The 27,908-nt window shown below is 46.8% G+C and overlaps 1 protein-coding gene across 1 annotated transcript in view; it reads right to left on the reverse strand.

Annotated features, from left to right (window-relative positions):
• The window catches only part of GALNT17 (polypeptide N-acetylgalactosaminyltransferase 17), a 413,795-nt gene that overhangs the window by 84,142 nt on the left and 301,745 nt on the right, over positions 1 to 27,908 (reverse strand). The window contains exon 6 of the mRNA XM_061154024.1: positions 1,657 to 1,774. Coding sequence (XP_061010007.1) covers positions 1,657 to 1,774 — 118 coding nt within the window. The remainder of the gene's footprint in view (positions 1 to 1,656; positions 1,775 to 27,908) is intronic.

Consider the following 27,908-nt stretch of genomic DNA (forward strand, 5'->3'; position numbering starts at 1 on the left):
TATCATCTTCCATTTAACTGGACTTGTCTCCACAATGTCTCACTGCTTCTACGCATGCTGGGTCCCTTTAGGTGCTCAATCAGTCATGAATCTAATGGATATCTATTGAGCCATGTGTGAAGCATGGTTCTATGTGCCTGGGATGCAAAGGTGAGCACCATGAAGTTCTGTGCCCCATAAAGCTTGCAATCTGGCTAGTAAAGTTAGAGAAATACAAAATACATAATAAAAAAGTCATAATTCCCTGGCATGCTAGAAGCAGATGAGAGCTAAGGAAGATGGCAGAATGAGGAGATGAGACCAGGGTAGAAACTGAAGTCAGAGGCCAAGTTCAACATTCTGGGTCCAGATCTTTTCCATCAATTAAATTCCAAATGGATTAAGTGCCGAGTACACTAGTTGCGATCACATATCCATGGGATTTTTAATTGCTGGGCTTTCAAAGAAATTCTATGTAAATTCCACTTAGGAAAGAACCCAGCCCAGAACTGAAAATACAGGAAGAGTCTGCAGTCTCCAAAAGGGAGTGACTTGAGGGTACAGGGAAGGTCCCCACCATCCCCATTGCTCCTGCATCCTGGACGCTCATTTCATCATAAGAACACGAAGTCTTTCATTCCATGAAGAGGGGTGTGAGTGTAGATGAGGGGCTGGCGGGGTATCTTAAAGGTTCTGAGCAATTAGGGATAATGAGTGAAATCTGACACGGAGAACGGGCTTTGATTGTGGGTAGGGGTCCTGCGCTGGGTACCTGCCTGGCAGCACAAAAAGGAGATTCCAGCAGCGGAAGGAGGAAGAAATCCAATAAACTTAAACCTTACAATTGTGTCCAAGTCATTCCCAACAAGCTTACTTCCCAGGTAGGCAAAAGTTCAGGACAGGGGCCAGTGGGGGTCCAGTGACCCTAAATGGGCACCCCCAGGAGCCCCCTCTTTGTGGTATGCAGGAAGACACACCAGTTAAGTGGTGACCAGGTCCTAAAGGATTCCCCTCACCCAAACCCTCACTGAGGTCCATTTATCTTAACTCTAACACGAAGAGGTTGGAATGCATCAATATGCCCAACTTTTTTTTTTTTTTTGACAGTGAAAATCATTTTTCAAACAGAATTTTAAACAAAACCCGGCTGAAGCGATGGAGCTGATCTGAACGTGGGGCCAGCAAGAGCCCCTTCTGCAATCTTCTTCCTCTTCCCTCTTCCCCATCCGCCTCCTTAGAAACCTTTCTAAGAAACAGGAGAGTCCCACAGAACACGATCCTTCTCTCCTCTGGCATCTTATGGTTATTTTATGTACATGAACTGTCCAAATATGTAGGTTGGAAATTCTAATTTAAGGAGATGATTTAATTTTAAGAAACATTTAAGGAGAGAATGAAACTGGATGGGAGTAGGAACCATATTCTCTAGCTAATTAATGTCTAGATTGGATCACCCAGGCATGGCCAAATTGTTCAACTTCTTGAAGCGGGTAAAGCTCAAGATGGGGTACCTGATTGGGTACCAATCCTGCTGGAACATCTTTAGGAACAGAAGTGGGGTGAACCACTCTGTCATTCACCCAGCTAAGGAAGCTTTAAACACACATCAAAAAATGACCAGGTAGTGCTGCTCACAAACATAAATAGACCAAGAAGAAAGGGCACCATGTCACAGACCTTGATTCCAAGTTCGATATTTTCTCCTCCATACACATCCATCCCAGGGTCCAGAAGGCCGATTTCACCAAAGAACTTCCTGTTGACCACAAACGAGCAGCCGATCATGGCTGGTGTCCTGCAGGAGAGAGAGAGAGAGAGAGAAGTGATAGTCACGTGATACATAGAAAATGGAATATTACTCTGCCACGAGAAAAGGAAATCCTTTTCTCCAATTTGCAACAACACTTCTGGGGCTTGAGGGCATTATGATGAGTGGAATAAGTCAGACAAATACTGTAGATCTCGCTTATATGTGGAATCTAAATAAGTCAAACTCATACAATCTACTCAGAGTGGTTAACAGGGGCTGGGGGCAGGGTGGAGAAATTGGGGGATATTGGCCAAAGGGTCTACACTTGCAGTAAGAAGATAAACAAGTTCCAGGGTTCTCATGCAAAGCATTGTAATTATTATTAAGAATAGTGTACTATGTACTTCAAAGTTGCTAAGAGTAGATATTAAATATTCTCACCATAAAAAAAAAAAAAAGAAATGATAAGTATGTGACCTGTTAGAGAGTTGGACCATAAAGAAGGCCCTGTTAGAGAGCCGGACCATGAAGGTGTCTGAGCACCGAAGAATTGATGCTTTTGAACTGTGGTGCTAGAGAAGACTCCTGAGACTCCCTTGGACAGCAAGGAGATCAAGCTAGTCAATCTGAAAGGAAATCAACCCTGAATATCCGTTGGAAGCACTGATACTGAAGCTGAAGCTCCAATACTTTGGCCACTTAATGTGAAGAGCCAATTCATTGGAAAAGACCCTGATGCTGGGCAAGACTGAGGGCAAGAGGAGAAGGAGATGGTAGAGGATGAGATGACTGGATGGCAACACCGATTCAGTAGACATGAGTTTGAGCAAACTCTGGGAGATGGTGAAGGACAGGGAAGCCTGGTGTGCTGCAGACCACGGGGTCACAAAGAGTCGGACGTGACTTAGCGACTAAACAACAGAGGCATTGCTAATGCTATGGTGGTTACCTTATTGCAAGACCCAGAATTAAACACTTGGATGAGCTCTCTTCAGGGCAGGGCAAGCGGAACTCTCACCTCCATCATTCTAGATACCATGCCTCTATTAATATAGCTGAAAATCCCATGAGCATTTAAGGTAACTCCATTGTATGACTGAATTCAGCTTACGGTCAGCTTCAGAGCTGTGGCTTAAGATCCTGAAGTTAGACAAAAGGGCCCTTCATTTAACTAACATGTAACAACCAAGTTACGTCACCTTTCTGAGCCTCAGTTTCCTTCTCTGTAAAACAGGAATTATGGGGTAGGTACCCCATGAGGTCATCGAGTGAGTGAGTAAATGAGTGAAAGTCGCTCAATCGTGTCCGAACTCTTATGACAATCAAATGAGATAAAATACGTTAAGGATTTTGAATAATGCATGTGCTTACTCTATCACTTAACTCTCTAAGTCTGTTTTAGAAAGTGTATCTACTTTAAACTTGCACCACATTATCCAATTGTGTCTCACTTGAAGAAGGAGAAGGAGGGGGAGGAAGAGAAGGGGAAGGAGGAGAAGGAAGGAGAGAGGGAGGGGAGGAGGGGGAAGAAGAAGAAATAGAAGCAGGCAGCCTCCTTCAAGGCATTTTACTGGTGCTGTAGGGGATAGAGAAACATCCTGCATTCAAGCAACTAAGTTATTATTATTACTGTTATTATGGCTGCCATTTATTGAGTGATTACTGTCTCCAGCATGAGCGCAAAGCACATTTCACGCACTGTCTCATTTAAAAACCCCCACGGTTGTGTGAAGGAGGGAGGACCTCTCCTGCTGAAGCCCGCGGAGAACTAGCGACCCAGCATGAATCACAGAGCAGAGGCCAGGACCATTCGCCTCTCAAAGCCCTTCATTTCAGTCTTTCTGCCTCACTGCACTCCTCAGAAATGGCTTCATGAAAAAGCCAGTCTGCCAAAGGCCAGAAATGCTGGTGAGATGCTTTCCTAGGCGATAGAGAGGTCTCATAGCGGAAGCCTCATGAAAGTCCACTGGGACTTCTAGGAAGCTGTTAGGTGGGATTCTCCTGAACTGAACTAGAGATCTCAACAATAGATCTTTATCTGCTCCTTCAGATCTTGAGCTTGACTTTAATGTCCAGATTTCTGAAAACTGGTCAACCACTTATAAAAGAAGGAAACTAGAACACTTTCTAACACCATACACAAAAATAAACTCAAAATGGATTAAAGATCTAAATGTAAGACCAGAAACTATAAAACTCCTAGAGGAGAACATAGGCAAAACACTCTCCGACATAAATCACAGCAGGATCCTCTATGACCCACCTCCCAGAATATTGGAAATAAAAGCAAAAATACACAAATGGGACCTAATTAAACTTAAAAGCTTTTGCACAACAAAGGAAACTATAAGCAAGGTGAAAAGACAGCCCTCAGATTGGGAGAAAATAATAGCAAATGAAGCAATAGACAAAGGATTAATCTCAAAAATATACAAGCAACTCCTGCAGCTCAATTCCAGAAAAATAAATGACCCAATCAAAAAATGGGCCAAAGAACTAAACAGACATTTCTCCAAAGAAGACATACAGATGGCTAACAAACACATGAAAAGATGCTCAACATCACTCATTATTAGAGAAATGCAAATCAAAACCACAATGAGGTACCATTACACGCCAGTCAGGATGGCTGCTATCCAAAAGTCTACAAGCAATAAATGCTGGAGAGGGTGTGGAGAAAAGGGAACCCTCTTACACTGTTGGTGGGAATGCAAACTAGTACAGACACTATGGAAAACAGTGTGGAGATTCCTTAAAAAACTGGAAATAGAACTGCCATATGACCCAGCAATCCCACTTCTGGGCATACACACTGAGGAAACCAGATCTGAAAGAGACACGTGCACCCCAATGTTCATCGCAGCACTGTTTATAATAGCCAGGACATGGAAGCAACCTAGATGCCCATCAGCAGATGAATGGATAAGGAAGCTGTGGTACATATACACCAGGGAATATTACTCAGCCGTTAAAAAGAATTCATTTGAATCAGTTCTAATGAGATGGATGAAACTGGAGCCCATTATACAGAGTGAAGTAAGCCAGAAAGATAAAGAACATTACAGCATACTAACACATATATATGGAATTTAGAAAGATGGTAATGATAACTCTATATGCAAAACAGAAAAAGAGACACAGATGTACAGAACAGACTTTTGGACTCTGTGGGAGAAGGCGAGGGTGGGATGTTTCGAGAGAACAGCATCAAAACATGTATATTATCTATGGTGAAACAGATCACCAGCCCAGGTTGGATGCATGAGACAAGTGCTCGGGGCTGGTGCACTGGGAAGACCCAGAGGGATCGGGTGGAGAGGGAGGTGGGTGGGGGGATCGGGATGGGGAATACATGTAACTCCATGGCTGATTCATGTCAATGTATGACAAAACCCACTACAATATTGTAAAGTAATTAGCCTCCAACTAATAAAAATAAATGAAAAAAAAAAATGTCCAGATTTCTGACCCCATGGGATACTTCTTGGTACCCATGTGATCCAGCAGCAGTGGGGTCAATGGGAAGACCAGTGTTGAGAGTTGAAGGGACCAAGTTTGCTGAATGCAGGTGCTGCCATGGAAACTGAACTTGCGTGAAGTGAATGGAGCCTCTGGATCCCAGTGAAGTCTCTGCAGAGCATCGCTGTGAAAAGACATGCAATGAGACCAGTGCAGAGAGAGCAGGAGCTCAATAATAGTGCTCCTTCGTCCTCCGTGTTTTCCCAGGAATCTCACACTAAGCACGCCTATAGACACAGCATATCGCCCTTTTGCGGGGCACTAGCTACCCCAGAACAGCAACTGCTTCACTTTAACTGTCAAGCATTCCCTGCAGCCCTTGGCCCCTTTCAGAGAAGCAGCTGATCCCTCTTCTGGAAAAGCATATGAAGTCCAGCCCCTGTCTCAGTTAACTGATCAGGAGTCAGCATGGATCCCAAATGGGGTCTATCAAATTATGTTTTTCTGAAACTTGGGATTGAGACAGTGCCAGGAGCTAGAACTGGAGGGTCTCAGCCATCTGGAGGGCTCAGGCTGCCGTTTGGGGGCAGCTCTACTGGTCCTTGTGCACACGGATGGCTGAGCAGAGAGAGGCAGATGCCCCTCGGAGGGTGAGACCAGGGGGTGCAGGGCAGGCTGGAGTCTTGGGCTGCCCACTAGCTGACTGGCCTGGCTCTGCATTCTGCCCTTGGGTGATGTGAGAGCCCCTTGTGTCTTTGTGATCTGTTCTCCTTGACTTAAATGGGATGTGTTAGATAGGTTTCTGTTCTTTGCAGCTGAATAGCACAGCTATGACAAACATAGACAGCGTATTAAAAAACAGAGACATCACTTTGCTGACAAGCAGCCATCTACTCAAAGCTATGGTTTTTCCAGTAGTCATGTACGGATGTGAGAGATGGACCATAAAGAAGGCTGAGAGCCAAAGAACTGATGCTTTTGAATGGTGGCGCTGGAGAGGATTCTTGAGAGTCCCTCGGACTGCAGGGAGATCAAACCAGTCAATCCTAAAGGAAATCAACCCTGACTATTCATTAGAAGGACTGATGCTGAAGCTGAAGTTCCAACACCATGGCCCCCTGATGTGAAGAGCTGACTCACTGGAAAAGACCCTGATGCTGGGAAAGATTGAGGGCAGGAAGAGAAGGAAGTGACAGAGGATGAGAGGGTTGGATAGCATCACCGACTCAATGGACATGAGTTGAACAAACTACAGGAGATAGTGAAGGGCTAGGAGGCCTGGCGTGCTGCAGTGCACAGGGTCGCAAAGAGTCGGACACGAGTGAGCAATTGAACAATGACAACGATCTCCCCTCCCCGCCATTTCCGATCTGGGGGAGGATGGATGTTTCATCAGACGGCCAGAAAAGGCAAACTGCAGAGAAGATTCCCTCTGGGAGAGTTACAAGCCAGGGTCACCCAGGAGACAGAGAAAAGCCAGCGACAGGTGCGCCTGGAGGAGGGAGGGGTGGTCCAGGGAGGTTGGGAATCTACAGAGAAGGGGGAATGGGAGAGAGCAGTGGGGTCACCCCAGGTTTTTAGAGAGCCACTGCTGAGCACATCAAGAAATTCTGAGAAGTTAGAATACTCTCCAACCCTGAAGTGCGACATCTGAAAATTCCCAACATCATCACCCATGTGTGGGAAGATCGTTCTCTAAGACACTACACTTTCTAACCGCTCAAGGGCCAGCAGGACAGTTAGAACCACAGTGCACAGCTCTTGAATGGGTGGTTCTGGGCACAGCCTCAAGGCTGAAAAGAATGTTTCCCTGAGATTGGCCTAGGATCCATCAGTGTCACCAGGAGGGCTCCTTAGAAAAATGCAGCTTCCCAGGTGCAGCCCAGATCATGGAACCAGACTTACAGAGATGGGACTTAGAAATCTGTGTTTGTACCAGCAGAACCATCCTACAGAGCCAGCTCCCTCTTGAACCATCAGGTCTCCAAGAGCAGAGAAATTATTCCTCTAATTTCTCATTGTATTCCCAGGAGCCAGAGCCTTGCTGACATTACAGCCAGATGCTGGTGAATGAATGAATGAGTGTAATAGATCTGGTGACCACCCCTGGTGGGAAGGGCTCCATGATGTCCCAGGGATGAACTGGCTGACCTAAACTTGAAGCCAAGGACAGCGGGGGAATGTGCAGTTACTAGGGGGAGAGACAGAGGGATAAATAGAGAAGAAGGAGGGAAGGAGGGGAAGAGATGGAGGAGGGAGGGGAGGAAGATGGAGGAGAAGAGGCAGAGAGGCAGGAAGGACTCAGGCCCTAGCCTTTCACTGTCAAGGACATCGGCTGCTTCTTCCTCCCGGCATCTCTCACATCGCCCTTTAGGAAACACCTTCTGCCATCACGCAGCCTGCTCTTTTCACGCAACTGGCTTGACCTGGATGATGTTTTATTTTTCGGTTGCAGTGGCAAAGAGAGACGGATTCACTGTATGAGTCCCCCTGGGTTCCCCACCTGCTGCTCACAGCTCGGTTCAGTGTATTCAATCAAAATACAGAAGCTCCAGGATTCCCCACAACGGGAAGGAGGGGTCCCCTAGGGCCTCCTCATTAAAACTCAGCCACAGCAGCTACCCAGCTGGCACGAGGCCCCACCAAGAGGCCATAGCCAAGCAGGCCACTGTCTGCATGCTGGCAGGCCATCAAAACCCAAAGATGAAGAAGGGCAGGAGGCTGGTCCCCGTGCACCGAAGGTGTGAAATGAGTGTGTAACCATTATTGCCGTTGGTGGCCTGTGGAAAGGTCCCCTAAAGGCCATGGTCAAAACCTGCCATGGGGGACTTCACTGGTGGTTCATTGATTTAAGAACTGCCTTGCCATGCAAGGGATGCAGGTTCGATCCCAAGTCAGGGAATTAAGATTCCACACACTTGGGGAGAGAGAAACTAAGCCTGAGTGTGGCAACTACGGAAGCCCAAGCACCATGACTAGAGAGTCCATGCAGGGCAACGAACGACCTTGCACGACAGTGAAGATCCTGCCTGCTGCCAACTAACACCCGACAGAGCCAAATAAATAAATAAATATTAGAAAACAACAACAACAACTTGTCACAGTGTCAAGAGGGTGCCCGGGTATCGGTTCACATCCTGGTGTCCTACGGAGGCCAAGCTTGACACGGATGGTGCAGAGGAGGGACTGGAAGCAGCCTGGGAGACCAGTCCCTGCGGGGTGGCCTCCCTGCTAAGCCAAGACCCCGGTCCTGCAAACAGAAGGACTTTGAGGCAAGCCTACGATGCTGGAAGCAGGGCAAGGCTCCAGCAGGTGGCTGATGCTTCACTGGCTGATGTGGAGATGAAATAAATCATTACAAGGCATATCCTCACCTCGGCTGGGCCAGTCAGCATTGCTGGCAATCTCATGGGGGTGCCTGCTCTGAATTCTGGATTGATGATGGATAGCTGCCGTCTTCTCAACGGGAAGCCCCTGCCCAGCCCTACCAGGACCTGCCACACCGTCGGCAGGGTGAGCCAGACCCGTCCTTATAACCAAGAAGTCGCCAGGGCCCCACGACCCCTCTGGGGTCTTGTCCCCACCTGCCCAGGGGCACGAGCCACAGTCGATGAGCTCCTGGAACGTGAGTCCGCAGCCTCGTTCTTCAAACTCCACTGCAATTACCACCATCAGCGCAAACATTTCAATTTGAAATCATTCAAAAAGGATAATCATATTAAGGGATCTGCCAAAGTCTAATAGCTCCATTACGGAGGAGAAGCGCAGAAATTAAAAATAATCTCTTTCATTGTTGCTGTTCCAAAGAATATACTCAACACACCACAACTGTTCGAGCTGACAGAGAGATAAGAAAGGGACAGACAGGGAGGCAGACCCAGGAATTTCCACCCAGATATGCAGAGCTTTGTCTCTGTCATTGCTTCCTCTCCTTGTCGGTGATGTGCCCACCCTCAAACCCCTTCACTGGCTCCCCACCCTCTCCTGAGTGAAGTACAAGTACTTCCCTAGCATCTCCGCCCTCCTCAACATCTCTCCTGCCATCGGCCCTATAGAGTCCACCGCCAGTTACATGGGGCAATTCATTGCTCAGGAAACGCATCCCAACTTATGCCCGGCCGTCCTTCTCCAGAAATGTCCTCCACAAGACCACCTCCATCTGTCCAAATCCTACCCACAGCCTTAAAAACACATGTATCTTTTGTGAAAAAAAATACATATGTCTTACAGAAAATACAGCTTGACAAAAATAAGAAAACAAACAAACAAAAATCATCTGTGTTCTCTGGCCATAAGCACTCCACTCTCCCATCCAACCCCTGCTGTTCCAGTTCATCTCCTCAAGTTCACCAGATTCATCCCTCCTCCCACTCCCCTGGGACCCATAGTCCACTGGCCCTGCCATCTTGACAACGGACTTCCTCCTCTTGAGTTCTCCCTGTCCCCCAAGTCCAAAGCCATGGTTGGTTGTTTTAAGAGTGGCCTGGCTTCCCCACTCCCACTTTGCATTGTTGGCAAAACTGATGCCAATAATTGCATCTCTCTGTTGGCTGACTTCTCCTTAAATTCAGGGCTCTGTGTGTGTCGGTTGGGCCCTCAGAGCTGCCCCAGGGCCCGAGTTCCTCCTCGGTCACTCCTAGAAGACCCTGCCCCAGCAAACCTCCAACACCTCCTCCCCTCTCCTCCCTCTCAACCGCAACCTTGCTTCTTATTTCCTTGAGAAATCAACAAACAAAAGAGAAAGACCCCACCTCTCACATCCACACACTTAGTGGCGTGGTCACCATTTTGCTGTAATTGAACTGTTCTTGCTCTTAGCTGAGGCCAACCCCTCCTCCCCTCCTCTCTTGCTCCTCTCACTACTCCCATCCTCACTCCTGCAATCCTCTCTCCCCTATTCACACCTATATTAAATATCTTTCCTTATTTCCACACAGGCTTCCCTTGTGGCTCAGCTGGTAAAGAATTCGCCTACAATGCAGGAGACCTGGCTTCGATTCCTGGGTTGGGAAGATCCCCTGGAGAAGGGAACGGCTACCCACTCCAGTGTTCTGGCCTGGAGAATTCCACGGACTCTATAGTCCATGGGGTCACAAAGTCGGACGCTTAGTGACTTTCACTTTCATTTTTTTTTTTTAAATTCCTTATTTATTTCAGGATGTGCTGGGTCTTTGTTGCTGCCCAGGCTTTCTCTAGTTGTGGCAAGCAAGGGCTACTCTTCGTGGCAGCGCTCAGGCTCTCATTGCCCTGGCTTCTCTTGTTGTGGAACATGGGCTCTAGGTGCATGGGCTTGGCTGCTCCACGGCATGTGGGATCCTCCTGGACCAGGGATCGAACTTGTGTCTCCTGGACTGGCAGGCAGATTCCTCACCAGTGCACCACCATCTTTTTAATGGCAATAATCTCCCACTTTGTTGTCCTCACCATCTCTGAATTTTAAAATCCTGGGTACATTTTAGAACACCCACAGTTAACATCTTCCCTCTTGGCTGGTTCGTTCCAAGCCACTCACAAAGTCTACAATCCCCTTCTCTTCTGACCCACTTTCCTTACAGCTATCTCTCCTCGTTTTCTGCTCCCCTTTACAGCAAAGCCCCCTTTCAGAACTGTCTACACCTGATGCCTCCAATTTTCTCTCCCGTTCTCTCGTTCTCTCCTAAGCCACTCAAGCAGGCTCTCATCCTCACCACTCCGCTGCAAGTGCATCTGTCAAAATCAGAAATGACTCATCTGAAATTGAATGGCCAGTTCTCAGTCCTCATCACGTGTGAGCTCCCTAGCTGCATCTGACACAGCAGATCATCCTCTTTCCTTGGAAGTAGGCTCTCCACACTCGGCTGTCTTCCTAGATGCCCCTTCCGATCTTCCTTCTTGACTCTTGCTTTTCTCTCTGAGGTTCAGAGGAGGAGGACTCCAGGGCAGAGTCCTTGGTTCTCTCTTCTCCATCTACACTCACTCTTTGATGATCATGTTTGCTTTCTTGGCTTTCAAAGCATTTACATTCCAATAGTTTCCAAATATACACTCCTGTCTGAATCCTTCCTCTGTGCTCCAGACTGGGTACATCCAATTGCCTGCTCAGGGTCTCATTACATCGAAGAGATCCCTCAGACGTGGCTAGAGAGGAATCATTAACCTACCCTCCACTCAAGCCCATTCCACCTATCTTTCCTATTTAGGCAACGTTGACTCCACTCTTCCAAGGGCTGGGGTAAAAACCTTGGTGTTGGCCTTGGCGCCAAATGGTCAGAAGTCCTTATGGCTCTACCTTCCACATAAATCTTGGATCTGATGATCTCCCATCATCTTCACTGCCATCACGTCAACTGAGCCATCATCATTCCATTGCCTGGGGTACCGCCATGGCTCCTAACGGGCTTCTACTCTGCTCTCATGCAATCGACTCTCAAGGCTCTACTGAAACGTAAGTCAGCTCAGGCTATGCATTTGCTGGAAACCGTCCAGTGATTCCCCATTTCCTTCAGAGTAAAAGCTAGGGTCTCACAACATCTTCCCAAGCTCCATCTAGATAGTCTGAGTTTCTCAGCTTCTCCTTGCCCTCTCGGCTCCAGTCACACCCCTAGGAAAACACTCCTAGGAATAACTAAAAACAGAGATTCCAACAACTTGTACATGCGTGTTCACAGCAGCATTCTGCACAGTAGCTGCTGTGAACACACATGTACACAAAGTTGAAACAACCCAAATGTCCACCAATGGATAGATGGATAAGCAAAATGTATGTGGTCCACCCATACAATGGATAACAGCTCTGAGACAGGCTATAACATGGATGAACCCTGAAAATATTATGCTAAGTAATAGAAGAAAGGACGTCACATGTGATTTCACTGTATGAAATGTCTAGAACAGGCAAATTTATGGAGATAGAAGACAGATTGGTGGCTGCCAAGGGCAAGGGGGAGGGGATAGTGGGGAGTGACCGCCTAACGGATGCAGGCTTCCCATTTGGGAAGATGAAACTGTTCTGCAAGTACATAGTGGTGATGGTTGCAAAATATTATGAATGTACTTAATGTCACTGAATTCTACACTAAAGATGATAAATTGCCTAAGTATTTTACCTCAGTAAAAAAATGTGGAGCTGGTGATAACAATCCTTAAGCTTCCTTTGATTCCCATTATAAATGGGAACATAAATTTTCCAACTGCAAAGGGAAAGCAGGAGACTGGAGGAGTGGATCTACCTCCATCCTGACCTTCTGTTCATGGAGACAGATTTTCTAGCACTCTAGAGATAAGGTCCCAAGATACTTCCAGTTTTAACTCAAACACCGTATTTTTAATCTGGGATCAAGGGCACAGCACCAAGATGCTCACTCTAGGACGGGCAGGGACACAGGTTCCTAGGGCTCAGGGCAAGCGCATTAACCTAAACGTCCTGCTGGGCAGTCATCCAACCATCTGTGGCTCAGTCTCTTCATCAGTAAACTGGGCATGAGACTTTGCCCTGAAGACCTAAAAGCACCGTGGTAAGAATCTGATGAGATGAAAACAGATGGTCTCCATGCAGCATGATGTACTCAACACGTGTGAAGTGTTATCAAAAGCTTTAAAGGGAGTTCCCTGGTGGTGCAGTGACTAAGACTCCACATTCAGAATGCAGGGGGGCCCAGGTTCAATCCCTGATCAGGGAACTAGATCCCACATGCCACAACTAAGCGTTCACATGCCACAACAAAGATGGAAGATCCAGTATGCTGCCAAGACCTGGCGCAGCCAAATAAATAAATATTACAAAAAAAGAACTTAAAGGAAAGCAGAAGGATGAAGGACAGAGGGAGAGGGGACAAGGAGGGAGGAACTGGTGAGGGGGTATCCTGGCAAATGGTGTCACTCCAGGACATATTTCGGGTCTAGAATGAGATGGACAGTGAAGGAGGGCTGAGTTCTAGGAGGAAAGAGAAATAAGAAAGTCTAGCACACCATGTGGTATAAAGGTGTGAAGTCTGAGGTCAGTGTCAGGGTGGGTTGTAAAAATACCCCAGGAAGAGAGGGGAGTAGTCACAGTGGCCCCAAGAGAACTGCCCATCCAGCCTGCCCCACAGATGGCCCAGCCCATCCTGAGGTCACCTCCTCTCCACCCTGAGATCAGGGTCTGTGCCTCTGACTGTGTTGTCTGTGAGAGATGCCCCCTCCCTCATGCTCCTTGCACCTCTTCGACTCAGCACCTTATCCTTGCTGCACAGAAAGGATCTGAATAGGAGTCAAGTGTGCCTGCTCGTCCCTGCGTTTGTTCATCTGGTCAACCAGCACTGCCAGGCAGTGGAGAATGCTTTTGTTAGACTAAGTGCTGAGTTCTTGTGGAGATAAAAAAAACAGCAGGAGATTATCCTAATGGGGAAGCAACACAAACACTATTTCCTGTTGTTCCTTAGTAAAATTGGTTTCTGGTTGAAGTTATGGAGTTATAGCTATATATCTTTATGTCTATATCTATAGGCTTCCCTGGTGGCTCAGATGGTAAAGAATCTGCCTGCAATGCAGGAGACCCAGCTTGATTTCTGGGTCAGGAAGATCCCCGGGCGAAGGGAATGGCAACCCACTCCATACATTCTTGCCTGGAGAATCCCTCGGGCAGAGAAGCCTACCTATACCTATGTGTTAGTCGCTCAGTTGTGTCCGACTCTTCGCAACTCCATGGACTAGGGCTCGCCAGGCTCCTCTATCTAAGGATTTCCTAGGCCAGAATACTGGAGTGGGTTGCCATTTCCTTCTCCAGGCGATCTTCACAACCCAGGGATTGAGCCTGGGTCTCCCTCATCGCAGGCAGACTCTTTACAGTCTGATCAACCAGGGAAGCCCATCTAAACCTATGCATATGTGCTAAGTCATTTCAGTTGTGCCTGACTCTTTGCAACCCTAAGGACTGTAGACCACCAAGCTCCCCTGTCCATGGGATTTTTCAGGCAACCCTGGAGTGGGTTGCCGTGCCCTCCTCCAGGAAATTTTCCCAACCCAGGGACTGAGCCTGCATCCCTTCTATCTCCTGCATTGGCAAGCAGGTTCTTTATCACGAGCACCACTTGGGAAGCCCATCTATACCTATACCTATATCTGTATGCATGAGCGAGGCTGTGGGAGGAGCAAACGCCAGCGGGTACAGGGGAAATAAGGAGCTAGAAAATGGAGACTGTGCATCTGCGGTCTGTGGACAAAGCAATGAGCTCCCTTCAGAACAAAGCCCTCATCGGGAAGGGCGTTCCTCCCACCCCTTTTCATCGACTGCTCCTACCACAATACCAGGGTGTATGTGTGTCCCAGCGTGGCTGGCTGTCATCATCACCATGGGATACAGGGGCTGGACAGTCAGTCTGTCCCCTGTTTTGCCCTCCCCACCTCGTACCTCCTGCCACTCTTGGAGCTCCCAGCTAACCCCCTGGGTGGTCATGTCTCCAAATGCATGTCTGGCTGATGCTTCAGGAGCCACGGGTCCAGAGATTACACTGCTTTCTATTTTATCTTTTCTCTGAGCCTTGTTGCCTTTCCCTGACCTCAGGCTCAAACACCTGCCATCTTCCTTGGTCTCAGCTCTGCCTCAGCTAATAGCCAGGCCTGTTAGCTGAGCATCTTCTAACGCCAAGGCCTCATCTGTAGAAGCACAGACAACTCAACGCCATCCCCGGGGTTGTCTTTGTATGAATTTCTGCCAAATCTTCTTCTCAGGGTCCAAGCAGCACTGGGTATTTTAGGGGTTTCATCACCTTTTCTGGCAATACGTGGCTTGGTTAATAAAAATGCACTTATTTCAGTGCATTTTGTTACAACATTGAACATCATGAGTTCTTTTATACCATTTCCTAATAAGCACAAGTTCCTGATGTGAATGTCAGGCATAGACACTGGTATCTAAAGTGACCAAAAGACAGGGCAGGGGTGAGAGAGGAGAACCCGGTAGGGAGCTCAGCACCCAGACCAACAGTGCCCTGAACTGAGGAGCAGATGTGTCTGGTGCTGCAGGAAGACAATTTATAACCATTTCTAATCCTCAAAGTAGCTCTTTTGTTGTTGTTCAGTCGCTAAGTCGTGTCCAACTCTTTGTAACCCCGTAGACTGCAGCACACCAGGCCTCCCTGTCCCTCACCATCTCCTGGAGTTCTCCCAAGTTCATGTCCATTGAGTCAGCGATGCCATCCAACCATCTCATCCTCTGCCGCCCACTTCTCCTCCTGTTCTCAATCTTTTCCAATATCAGAGTCTTTTCCAATGAGTTAGCTCTTCACATCAGGTGGCCAAAGTACTGGAGCTTCAGTTTCAGCATCAGTCCTTCCAATCAATATCCAGGGTTGATTTCCTTTAGGATGGACTGGTTTGATCTCCTTGCTGTCCAAGGGACTCTCAAGAGTCTTCTCCAGCACCACAATTAAAAAGCATCAATTCTTCAGCACTCAGCCTTCTTTATGGTCTACCTCTCACATCTGTACACAACTAGTGGAAAAACCACAGCCTGGACAAGACAGACCTTTGTAGGCAAAATGATACCTTTGCTTTTTAATACACTGTCTAGGTCTATCATAGCCTTCCTTCCAAGAAGCAAGTGTCTTTTAATTTCATGACTGCAGTCACAATCCACAGTGGTTTTGGTAGCTCTACTTGGTAGTTATTATTAGCCCCATTTTCCAGCTGAAGAAACTGAGGCTAAAGGTTAAGGGAAAACGGTCCAAGGGTAGACACATGCAAATAAGTATGGAGTTAGAAGCAATCTGCTGATGTCTGATCCCACACTGTCCTAGGTATCCCGCTGCTTCCCAGACAAGATCAGTGAAAACCGGCAGCAGCTAAGAGCTCTTACACTGGGTAAAATAAAGTGGTCCCGCTTTGAAGATTTCTGGGAACTTGCAGCTGCTGAACAGTAAAAATACAATTTGGGGGAAGGAGCTGGCTGGCTCGCACAGAATTCTCAACTGGCACAGTACAGTAATTTAATACTCAGAGTTCCATTTGCTTCTGCTCTACATATAAATACCAAAAGGGTAAGTACCGCTGCCTTTTTAAAAAATCAAATGCTGGATCCAGCACACACATTTCGCACCAGAAAATGGGACCCAAAGGCCAGAGCTTTGCCTGTTAAATGGAGGGAGCACGTTCCCTTTTGTGGCTCAAAAGATAATTCACGCTGAAACAACAACTTCCTCCAGATTGGGAAGTGGACTGCCTAGGTATTAAGAGCCTTTTCTGGCAGAGGTTAAAGGCAGTGCTCATCTCTCTGCAGTGTGATTTTTCACAGATGCAGAAAACGCCAGTGGGGATTGAAGTTGTCAGTCTCAAATGCTTTTCCTTGGCTCGCTGATTTGCCTGGGCTGGATTTATTAAAAAGGAGACCCTCTCAAAACTCTGCAGTAAGATATTTCTTATAAGTAATTTTCTCAGCATAACACTTTTGTTCTTTGCTAATCACAGTTTGTTTAGGCTTTGAGAAACCAATTTGCAAAGAATTCATTGAAAGTGATTTTGGTAAAAGCATCAAGTTTCTGAATAAGTGGTAAGATATTAAAAAATTATCAGCCATCAATGTATATATGGCATACACACACACACACACACACACGTTATCTTGTGAGATGAAACATAGATTGAGTGGCTGTTTGGGGAAGAGAAAAAGAAGAAAAGTCCAGAACAAGATTCTGACTGTTTCTGTCCAGCCAGAGCGCTAAGAACATTTTTCACAGATGAACATCTATAATCCATTTGAAGATGATGAATCTCAGTGAGGCAAAACATAACCCCTCCCCTAGCAAAAAAATTCCAGTTTCCTCCTTAGCAGATCCACACTCCAAAACATTGAATTCATTATTATAATATTTTGAATTCCACCAGTAAAATATTGGTAGAGGTTGGTTTTCCTTTTGTTTAGAAGTATGTATCCATAATAGCTTTGATTTAGCTTCTCTTGGTTCCTAAAGCCTAAAAATACCGACTATTTTGCCCTGTACAGAAAAATTTTTGCTGAATTCTGTTCTAGAACAAGAGCTGTAGAGGGGAGTGCAGATGCCCACATTGAGCAACTTGATACCTACCTGGCGACTGGCAGAAGGTAACTTGGAAAAGGACAGATAAAGGGCTCAGGGGAGAGAAAGATGTGGAAGATGGATGGGGGATAACAGCCTTGCTCTAGCTTCCAGGGCTGATGTAAGAACACATTTGATAAATGCTTTGGGCCATACACTTGAAAATGGCATCAGGCTAGCGACACGTGTTTTGTTCTATAAAAGAAAGTGAAGGGCTAGCAGAATATGCCACCCCAAAATACGCCTCTTGGGCATGGGATTATCTTGAGCTGGTTATTTTTTAAGAAACAGCAGACTTAGAGGCTCAGAAAAATCTAGAAGTTACTCTTTTGAAAGAGAAATTTACATTCAGAAAAGAAATCTCCATTTGTAAGGGTATCTCTCTCTGAACACCGGGAACAGAAGGATGACCCTAAATCTTTAGACACTCTCATCAGTGACACCGATGCTAGCTTTACTCATGTCACAAACCTCACCCTTGTTTACTGTGCTTTTCTTGGTCACCTCCCATTAACAGGCCTTCCCTCCCTCCCTAACATCTTCTTTTGTCTTTAGCCAGAGATGGTATTTAAGGTGGTGGCCTGGGCCATTTCTGGGAATGACTCAGTTTTCTTGGGTATCTCTCATGTATATAGGAAGCATACCAGGTATTAAACAGAAGTATGCTTTTCTCCTATTAATCTTTTTTATTATAGGATGGGTGGTTCTCAGGCTAGAACCTAGGAGAGTAGAGGGAAAATTAATTTTCCTCTGGTACAAAAGGAAGAGTATTGATACTTGCGCATGCTGGAGAATTTTCTTAAGAAGGTTTTAGAATATCCTATATAAATGCAGGCACTATGGGATAAGATAAAATTAAAACATAAGTAAATGGGAACAAGAGGACAAAGGGGAAATGAGCAGGATAAGATGACACCTTAGGGGTGAGCTTGGTACACAAAATAATTGCTTAATAAGGGAGACCACAAGGTCAGCTCCGTGTCACTGCAGACAGAAGCACTGGCAAGATCTGCAGTGCCTAAAAGATTTTTTTATTTTTTATTTTTTTTTAATTTTTTTATTAGTTGGAGGCTAATTACTTCACAACAAAGATTTTTTTAAAGAGAAAAAGATGGTGCTAGTGGTAAAGACCCTGCCTGACAATGCAGGAGACATAAGAAGCGTGGGTTCAATCCTTGGGTCGGGAAGATCGCCTGGAGGAAGGCATGGCAACCCACGTCAGTATTCTTGCCTGGAGAATCCCCATGGACAAAGAAGTCTGACACAGAGCCATGGGGTTGCATAAAGTCAGACACAACTGAAGCAACTTAGCTTGAAGCAGCTTAGCACACATGCACGCACGCACACTACTTGGCCATGAAGACTCAAGAGAAATTTCTCTACTAAATAACTTGATAAGCAATTTCCTAACAACACCACTTCAGTAATATAAGCTCCACAAAAACCTCTTAAAGGACTCCTTAGCAGTGGTTCATAGCATTCAAAAGTGTTAGTCGCTCAGTCATGGCTGACTCTTTGTGACCCCATGGACTGTAGCCCACCAGGCTCCTCTGTCCACAGAATTCTCCAGGCAAGAATAATGGAGTGGGCAGCCATTCCCTTCTCCAGGGGATCTTTCTGACCCAGGGATTGAACCTCAGTCTCCTGTATTGAAGGCAGATTCTATACCATCTGAGAGACCAGGGAAACCCTCATAGCATTTACCCAAGTATAACAGGATAAGAACTGTTTCCAAGGCCAGAATGAGGTCAGCATAAGAACATAGCTTTCTGATGGCCTTGCTTATTTAAGGGCTAAATTAGTAGTAAAACAGTTACCAAAAAATAGTCAAGTAGAATAATACTGTATTTTGAAGTATGTGAGAGGATTTTTTTATTCCAGATCTGCCGTTTATCAGGAAGCAGTCATAGTGAGACAGGTAGTGAGGTCCAGGAGATACCTGGACCTCAGGCTGATCAGCTGGAGGTCGTTTCCTGTGGACAGAAACTCCACAACAGCAGGAGGGAGGAGAAGCTGAGCCCTGCCCACATAAAAGTCAGAGGCCATATATTTCTCATTCTCAAGGTCAAGGAGACCTTCCCAACTACACAGGCGCAGAAAGGTTCCTTGAAGGTCAAAAAGGGAGGGGGCACCACCCCATAGCAGGTGATATCAACCTACTCATAGACCTCTTTGCCGGAATCCATCTTGGCTGAGATGCACGCACACAAATAGGAAGATCTTGAGATAAACCCAATATGGACTCAGAAGCTAGCAAAGCAAAGATAACTGGCCAAGGGAAACTTGGAAGAAATGCCCCAGACAAGTGATTAAAATTACCACGGGCGTGATTCTCTCTGAGTCTGTCTATCCACACATACTCTTTTTTCTTCCTAATAAACACTTTGTATGTTTCACTACTTTCCATCTTTATTAGGAATTCATTTCTACACAGCTGATGGCCTGGGGCCCTGTCACTGGCCACTGGTCCCTTGTGGTCTGAAAAGTGAAAGTCACTCAGTCATGTCTGCCTCTCTGTGACCCCATGGACTGTATAGAATTTTTCAAGTCAGAATACTGGAGTGGGTAGCCTTTCCCTTCTCCAGGGGATCTTCCCAACCCAGGGATCGAACCCAGGACTCCCACATTGCAGGCAAATTCTTTACCACCTGAGCCACAAGTGAAGCCCAAGAATACTGGAGTGGGTAGCCTATCCCTTCTCCAGCAGATCTTTCTGACCCAGGAATGGAACTGGGGTCTCTTGCATTGCAGGCGGATTCTTTACCAGCTGAGCTACCAGGGGAGCCCAGGATTCAGCACTCTCACTTCCATGACCCGGCCTCAGTCTCTGGAGGGAAATCAAAATCCTGCTTCAGGCCGCTGCAGGCTGAGGCCACCTGAGATCAGCAGCTTTGAGACAGGAGTGGGATGCTTTAAGATTAGGATGGAAAAAAGTAGAAAGATGTTCAGTTTTCACTGTGCTGATAAAACCGACCCTTGAAGCTAACTTTTGAAACAGTCTCAAAGCCAGGATTTCAAGAACATGAACCATATACTCAAGAAAGTATTTTCTAAACTTGGAGCATCCCTTGAAAATACTGAGGAGGGCAGTCAGGCAAAGCCAGAGGATGGAGGAGGTAACAGGGTCATGGATCTCGATGCTCGCTCACCTTAAGCTCACCTGGGGAGCTTTGAAAAATGACCTGTGCTCGGGCTCTCTGCCAGATCCTCTGATTCAATTGTTCTACCTCCACATTTGAGTCCAAAGTGCAATGAGGGTTGAGAACCGTGAAAGATGGGATGTTTGCAATCCCCAAAGGAGGCTAGGTTTTCCTGGGTTGAAGGCTGAAGGGAGAATGGAGAAAAGAACAGACCTGAGGGAAGACCTCTTGGGGTCCCACTGCTCAGGTTGGAAGTCAGGGTAGGGAGGGAAAGCCTGCAAATAGACTTGAGGCCAGGAAGGCAGCAGAGATGGTGCTCTGCTTGCTGACTAGCACTCTGGGGGGAAGGAGAAGGTTATGCCTAGAGTGGGGCAGACATGATGGAGAGCTATTGAGGCAGAAAGCAGACCTACAATAGCATTCCCAGCGCTCAGAGCCAGCTCCTGGCATCATAGGGCATCCTGATGTTCCTGCATTCCCCAGGGAAAGGGTGGTGAAATAGTGAGCAGGCTGGGTCACAAAGAGGCAAGAAACTAGAGGACACAACCTGGGTGCATATGGGGACCAGGACCAAGAACACCAGCAGTGAATACAGAATCTGAAGATGGGGCTGCATCAATCAGCAGGGGCCAGGTTTCAGAGGGCAGCCTGGAGCCCAGCACCTCTCCCCAAGGCCAGCTCCCCTCGCCCTGACTAGGTGTGCCCAGTTGTGTCTGACCCTTTGTGGCCCCGTGGACTTTAGCCCGCCAGGCTCCTCTGTCCATAGAATTTTCCAGGCAAGAACATTGGAGTGGGTTGCCATTTCCTTCTCCAGGAGATCTTCCCAACCTAGGGATCGAACCCTGCCTCTTATGTCTCCCGTGTTGGCAGGTGGGTTCTTTACCCTAGTGCCACCTGGGGAGGTGTTATTCAAGAGGGAAGCAGGAGGACATCCTGTGAGGAGGAAGAGGGGCCCTTACAAAAAATATAGACTGTTTAATCCTGATTTTACTGAGCAACTGACTTCAAAGAGATGGAGATTAAACTGGAAGAAACTGAGTTACCTTGAAGTGACAAGATTAGTGTCCTTTTCCATCATCAGTGAAACAGGAGTTTCAAGTTTAAATCCTTTCAAACAGGAGACCAAGTTAAATTCAAATATGAAAAAAATAAGTCAATATTTTTACATCTGACTTGCAACCACAATTTAAAACCACAGGGCTTTCCTGGTAGCTCAGCAGTAAAGAATCTCCCTGTCAATGCAGGAGACACGCGTTTGATCTCTGGGTCAGGAAGATCCCCTGGAGAAGGAAATGGCAACCCACTCCAGTATTCTTGCCTGGGAAATCCCATGGACAGAGAAGCCCGGTGGGCTACAGTCCATGGGGTCACAAAAGAGCTGGTCACAACTTGGTTAAATAACGACAACGGAATACTTAGAAGTATTGAGAGTACTTAGAATAATAAATGGACTCTTAAGATATCAGCAAAACACTAAGAGGAGAAAAGAACAAAGGAATCACATAGGAAAAACAACCTTTCTGAAAAATAATTTGGCTATATGTTACAGAATTCTCAGAAATGGGCATGCATTGGACCTAGAAATACCATCCTTAGGAATACACCTTGGAGAGGCATAATGATGTCTGCCTCTGAGAACATCAGATTATGTGATCTGGACAACTCTCTAGCTGAAAACCATGGAAGAAACTGGGCGAAAAATTTAAATCTTAATAAAGAGGAACAAATGGAAGTTACTGAGTTGAGATCTGACTGAGAATGGAAGTAACAGAAAGAAATCCAGGAGAGGGTTTGCTTCTGCTTGGAGGTACATGTGTGTGTCAGCTGCTCAGTCATGTCCAACTCTTTGCGAGCCAGGCTCTTCTGTCCATGGAGGTACATACTAGTCCAGAAAGGGGGCTGAGAAGCTGAGTCCCCTTTTAAAGTTGCGTTTTTGGTCTGAAGATTAGGACCAGGAACGCAAACATCAGCAGTGAATACAGAAGTGAGCTACACTTACCCTGTATAGGTCACATCCTAATTATTCTATTCTTAAGTATGTTGGCGTTAATGTACTGCAAGACAGGAGATGGTTAGAGTTCATATATGGTTTTACTTGAGTGAGGTTAGTATTCAGCTGCTCTTCTCTGGACAGACTGCCAAGTTTTCCCTCTAAATCATTTCTTTCGTGCTCCTAACAAAAGAACATGTAATAGGATGGAATTCTTTTCCCACAAATATTCTTCCAGGGTTCTGGCATGGCCCCATCCCTTCCTGGGCCTGCTATAGACCCAGCTGGGGTTAACAAGGAGGGCATTTCCAACACAACTCAAGGAGAGAAAAGAAACACTCTTTAGCATAAGAAGACATATTAAATCTTATACTATAATCAGGTTTATATTATGATCTTTTCTCATGGTCTTATAGATGCTTGACCTAGAAGCTCATGAAGGAAAACTTTCTCCTATCACCTCTTTGACCCCCGTGGGTCTAAAAGCCTCTGGACTACTTTTCTAGATTCTACATATATGAATTAATATGACCTTTTTTTTTCTCTTTCTGATTTAACTTCACTCTGAACGACAGACTCCAGGTCCATCCACATCTCTACAAACCACCCAACTTCATTCCTTTTTATGGCTGAGTAATATTCTATTGTGGGCGTCCCTGGGGGCTGAGGGGTAAAGAACCTGGCTGCCAACGCAGGAGACACAGGTTCGATCTCTGGGTCAGGAAGACCCTCTGCGAAAGGAAACAAGCAAACACTTCAGAATTCTTGCCTGGGAAACTCCACGGACAGAGGAGCCTGGCAGGCTACACACAGTCCATGGTGTCACAAAGAGTTGGACATAGCAACAACAATATTCCCTTGTATATATGTAGAATCTAGAAAAGTGTACAGATGAACCTATTCCCAAGGCAGGAACAGGCAGGAACCTGTTCCCAATGTAGAGAATGGACATGTGGAAATAGTGGGCGGATGGGAGAGTGGGATGAACTGGGAGAGTAGCATTAACATATATACCCTACTGTGTGAAAGAGATAGCTCGTGGGAACCTGCTGCAAAGCACCGGAAGCTCAGCTCAGTGCCCTGTGATGACCTAGAGGGATGGAATGGATGCGGGAAGGGAGGTTCAAGATGGAAGGGATATATGTACACATGTGGCTTATTCACTTCATCATACAGTAGAAGCTAGAACACTGCAATTATACACCACTTAAAAAGTACATAAAAGCCTCTGGAATTCCACTCAGGAATCAACTTGACAAAGAAGCAGGTGTCCAGAAGGATGGATAACCCTGGCCAACCAGACTTGGAGTGTATGTAGGAGACTGATTAAAATAACAGCCAGAGCACATGAAACATGGACCACACTGTCCACTGTGCCAGAGATGAGGAAGGGGCTTTTCATAGAACTGAGCAGTCACGAGGGTCCAAAGGTTGGCAAGGGGTTTCACTGGACCCAGAACCCCCAGAAACTCAGAAGTGGCCTCTCGCACACCCTCATGCTCTTCCTGGCTCAGTGAAATCAATCACAGTCCATTATTTCCTTCCAAGGCTGATTAGCTGATAATTACATGGAGATGTAACACATGTAATTAAGCAATATGCTACAGGAATGGGATTTTGGCTGCCTTTTTTCCTTAATGAAATCATTCCTTTTTAAAGGGCTCTGCTCAGAGGAAGAAGAGACAGGACACTGATTATAAGCACAATGAGACCAGCTGGCTCAGCTGCAAAACACCATCCCTGAAACGCTTCCTCCCAGCCACCTTCCAGTACATGAGCAATAGCCTCTCAAAGGTCACTCTCATGCTCACTTTCAAGGTCTCCCCAACACCTGCCTGATGGATCTCAAACTCTCAGGCAACATTTAAGGCTGGCAGAGATATTGACCCTTCCTAGTTTTCCAAATTTCTTATCTACAGTCCCTTCTGTGAGTCCTGAGTCAAAGGCCAAGAGCAGTTTTTGTTTCCTCCTCTGTGTTTAGTCCGGGCTTTCCAGATGGCACTGGTGGTAAAGAACTCATCTGCCAACGCAGGAGACATAAGAGATGCAGGTTCAATGGCTGGGTCGGGAAGATGCCCTGGAGGAGGGCACAGCAACCCTCTTCAGTATTCTTGCCCGGAGGATCCCAAGGACAGAGGAGCCTGGTGGGCTCCAGTCCACAGAGTCGCAAAGAGTCAGACACGACTGAGCACACGCACGTCATGTCAGCCCCTCTGCCTCCACAAATCCTTTGGTCAGCTCAGCATCGTGGCTCTCCACCTCTAGACTACCTGTGGTCTGTAACCATCCTTTGGCAAGTGAACTGTTTGGTTTTTCATTTTCTCCGCGTCTTCCCACCCCTGGCTCCACAGGCAAACGGCCATCTTGCTCTTTTCCTAATCAGGCATAGCGCACAGTGATGGGAGAGTTTGGGTACCACGAATCAGCAGTAGCACCCACGTCAGCCTTTAACGGATATGATGCCTGCACTACATCCCTGCCATCCGATACACATCAAGTGGGGTCCAAAAGAGCAGAATAATTCTGTCACTGGGGACTTTAAAAGGAGGCCAGAAAGGAATGAGGTATTGAGAACAGCTTCAACTCGTGGGAAGCAGCTGGTTAGGAGGAGGGAGCTTGGCAGAGACGGAAGCCAGAGATCAGGCATGAGGCTCGTCTTCTGTATAGGACTGGGATGTGCCCGGCAGCCCAACTGGGCTGAGAGTTTCAAAGACAAGGCTCTAAACATTTTCCAGTGAGAGGCCAGAAAATCCAAGTCCAGGGTCAGAGTCAAGTCCAGATCCAGAGTGAGGAGTTGGAGGGTAAAAGTCAGAGCAGAAGTGTAACCCCCAGGACTGTCTGGGCAGCTACCATTTCGGCTGGTTTCTACGAGCCTGGGGGTACCTCTCCTCCCCTGTCCACTGTGAGTAGCCTCTGCTACCTGAGGGTCAGTGGTTTTCGAGGAACTAAATTTGCTGCTTTGCCATCAATGCCATCACAGCTCACATTAATTGAGTGTTTTCCAAGTCCTAGGTTCTGGGCTTCCCTGGTAGCTCAGTGGTAAAGAATCCACCTGCCAATGCAGGAGACGTAAGTTCGATCCCTGGGTTGGGAAGATCCCTTGGAGAAGGGAATGGCTACCTACTCTAGTATTTCAAGCCGGGAAAAAAATCCATGAAGAGAGGAGCTTGGCCATCTACAGCAGGTGTGTGTGCGTGCCAAGTCGCTTCAGTTGTGTCCGACTCTTTGCAACCCTATGGACCACAGCCTGCTAGGCTCCTCTGTTCACGGAATTTCCCAGGCAAGAACACTGCAGTGGGTTGCCACTTCCTCCTCCAGGGGATCTTTCCAACCCAGGGTTTGAACCCACACACATCTGCTCTGTCTCCTGCATTGCAGGCAGACTCTTAACCGCTAAGCTACCAGGGAAGCCCCAGTCTACAGTCCACGGGGTGGCAGAGTTGGACACAACTTAGCAACTAAACAACAACAACAAGGCACTGTTCTAGGCATTTACGTACATTATTTCTCCTGATCTTCCCAACAACCTACGCAGTAGAGGCTATTCATATCCCCATTTAAAGATGAGGAAACTGAGGCACAAAGGAAGTAAATCATTTTCCTAGTAGCAAACCACTGGTGGTACAGCCAGGACAGGAACCTGGGATCTCTCAGGTAAGGCCCTTGGAGCTTTCTCTCCGCCTGACCTTCTCCCCCTCTTTGCATCACCTTTGGGTGGGTTGTGGCCCTTTCCTGGGGAGGACCACACTACAGGAGTGGTCCACAGAGCAGTGATGGGGCTGGTCCTCCCCTGGGGCAAGTGCTCCATCGGGCAGATTCTTCCTGCCCCCTCCTCCCTCCAACTCTAGCATCTCCCTGACCTTGCAGAATCTGGTCTCTGGTCTCCAGGGAACGTCTGCCTTCCCAGCTCCTCCAGCTTCCACCAGGCCCCCGTCTCCTGTTCTTTCTCTGAGTCACAAGCCCTGTTGAGAATCACAGCCTGTGCTCTGTGTGGTCGAGGGAACGATGGACATGATTAGGTGAGTCCAGGGCACTGTTACTCTAGCCTCAGTTCTAATGACATCTGTATCAGGGACCACTCCCAGCTGTGAGTGTTCACTAGGAACATTCATAGGATGCAACATACGGTCACATCCATGGCTATGATTCATTACATAAAAAAAGATACAAAGAGAAATCAGCAAAGGAAAGGGGTGAGGAACAAAGTCTGGGAGAAACCAGGCATCCTCTCCTGGTGGAGTCACACAGTACCTGATTTCCCCAGCAACGAAATGGTGTGAAATGCCGTCTACCAGAAAGGTTCATCACAGACTCAGTACCTGGGGGTTTACTCGGAGGGTGATGATCCTTAGCAAATACCAAGATTCCAGCCAACCAGAGGGCAAGCAGGCACTCGGCATAAACCATACTGTTTGTTCAAACAGTTTAGGTGCAGTGAGTGACACCTATCAGATACCCAAGATCCTGGCCGAGGGCCAACCTTGTAAACAGGCTTTTTTAAAGTCATGCAGGATTTTATTTCCCCGACCAGGGTTCGAAGCCACACCGGCTGCACTGGAAGTGAGGTCTTAATCACTAGACCGCCAAGGAAGTCCCCTTAAGTAGGCCTTTTTAAGAATAAACGGTGAGACCTGCTATGTTAACCACACAATCCAACACAGACAATATAACACCCCAACTGAATCTTTTTCTCTTTTCTATTTGTGCCAGATTCCACACTTTCCAAGTTTGCCTATTTTATTTTTTTCAATTTAAATTTTATTGTATATTGGAGTCTAGCTGATTTACACTTTTGAGTTAGTTTCAGTTAGTTTGTACAACAAAGTGAATCAGTTATACATATACATATATCCACTCTTTTTCAGATTCTTTGTCCATATAGGTTATTCCAGAATATTGAGTAGAGTTCCCTGTGTTATCCAGGAGGTCCTTGTTGATTATCTATTTTATATATAGTAGTGCGTGCGTTTCAAGCCACTTCAGTAGCATCTGACTCTGCAACCCTATGGACTGTAGCCTGCCAGGCTCCACAGAGATTCTCCAGGCAAGAATACCAATGGAGTGGCTTGCCATGCTTTCCTCCAGGGGATCTTCCTGACCCAGGGATCAACCCAGCATCTCTTATGTCTCCTGAATTGGCAGGTGGGTTCTTTACCACTCACGCCACCTGGGAAGCCCCATATACCGCAGTGTGTATATGTTAATCCCAAATTCCCATTTTGCCTATTTTATTAGAGTCTCATGGTAATTTTGTAGAGGAGAAAGTCAGGAATTAATCCCCTCATAGATCAGCAGGTCAAAGGCTTAGAAGATGCTTGCTTCTAGGTCACTGAGAAAATGATTGGAAATGCTGGATCCCACAACCAGCCAATCTCCTCCCTCTCGACAGAGAAAGGAAAGGAGGCATGGAAGTTGGTGCAAGGTCACATCTAGATAACCCTGGGCATAGAGATGTACGGAAAAGTTGTGTCAGTGGCCCAATGCTTAAGACTCTGCCTTCCAACGAAGAGGCATGAGTTCAATCCCTGATGGGGAGACTAAGTTCCCACATGCCAGCCGGG

This window comes from Dama dama, chromosome 10 (assembly GCF_033118175.1).
Source record: "Dama dama isolate Ldn47 chromosome 10, ASM3311817v1, whole genome shotgun sequence".
NCBI classification, from domain to species: domain Eukaryota; kingdom Metazoa; phylum Chordata; class Mammalia; order Artiodactyla; family Cervidae; genus Dama; species Dama dama.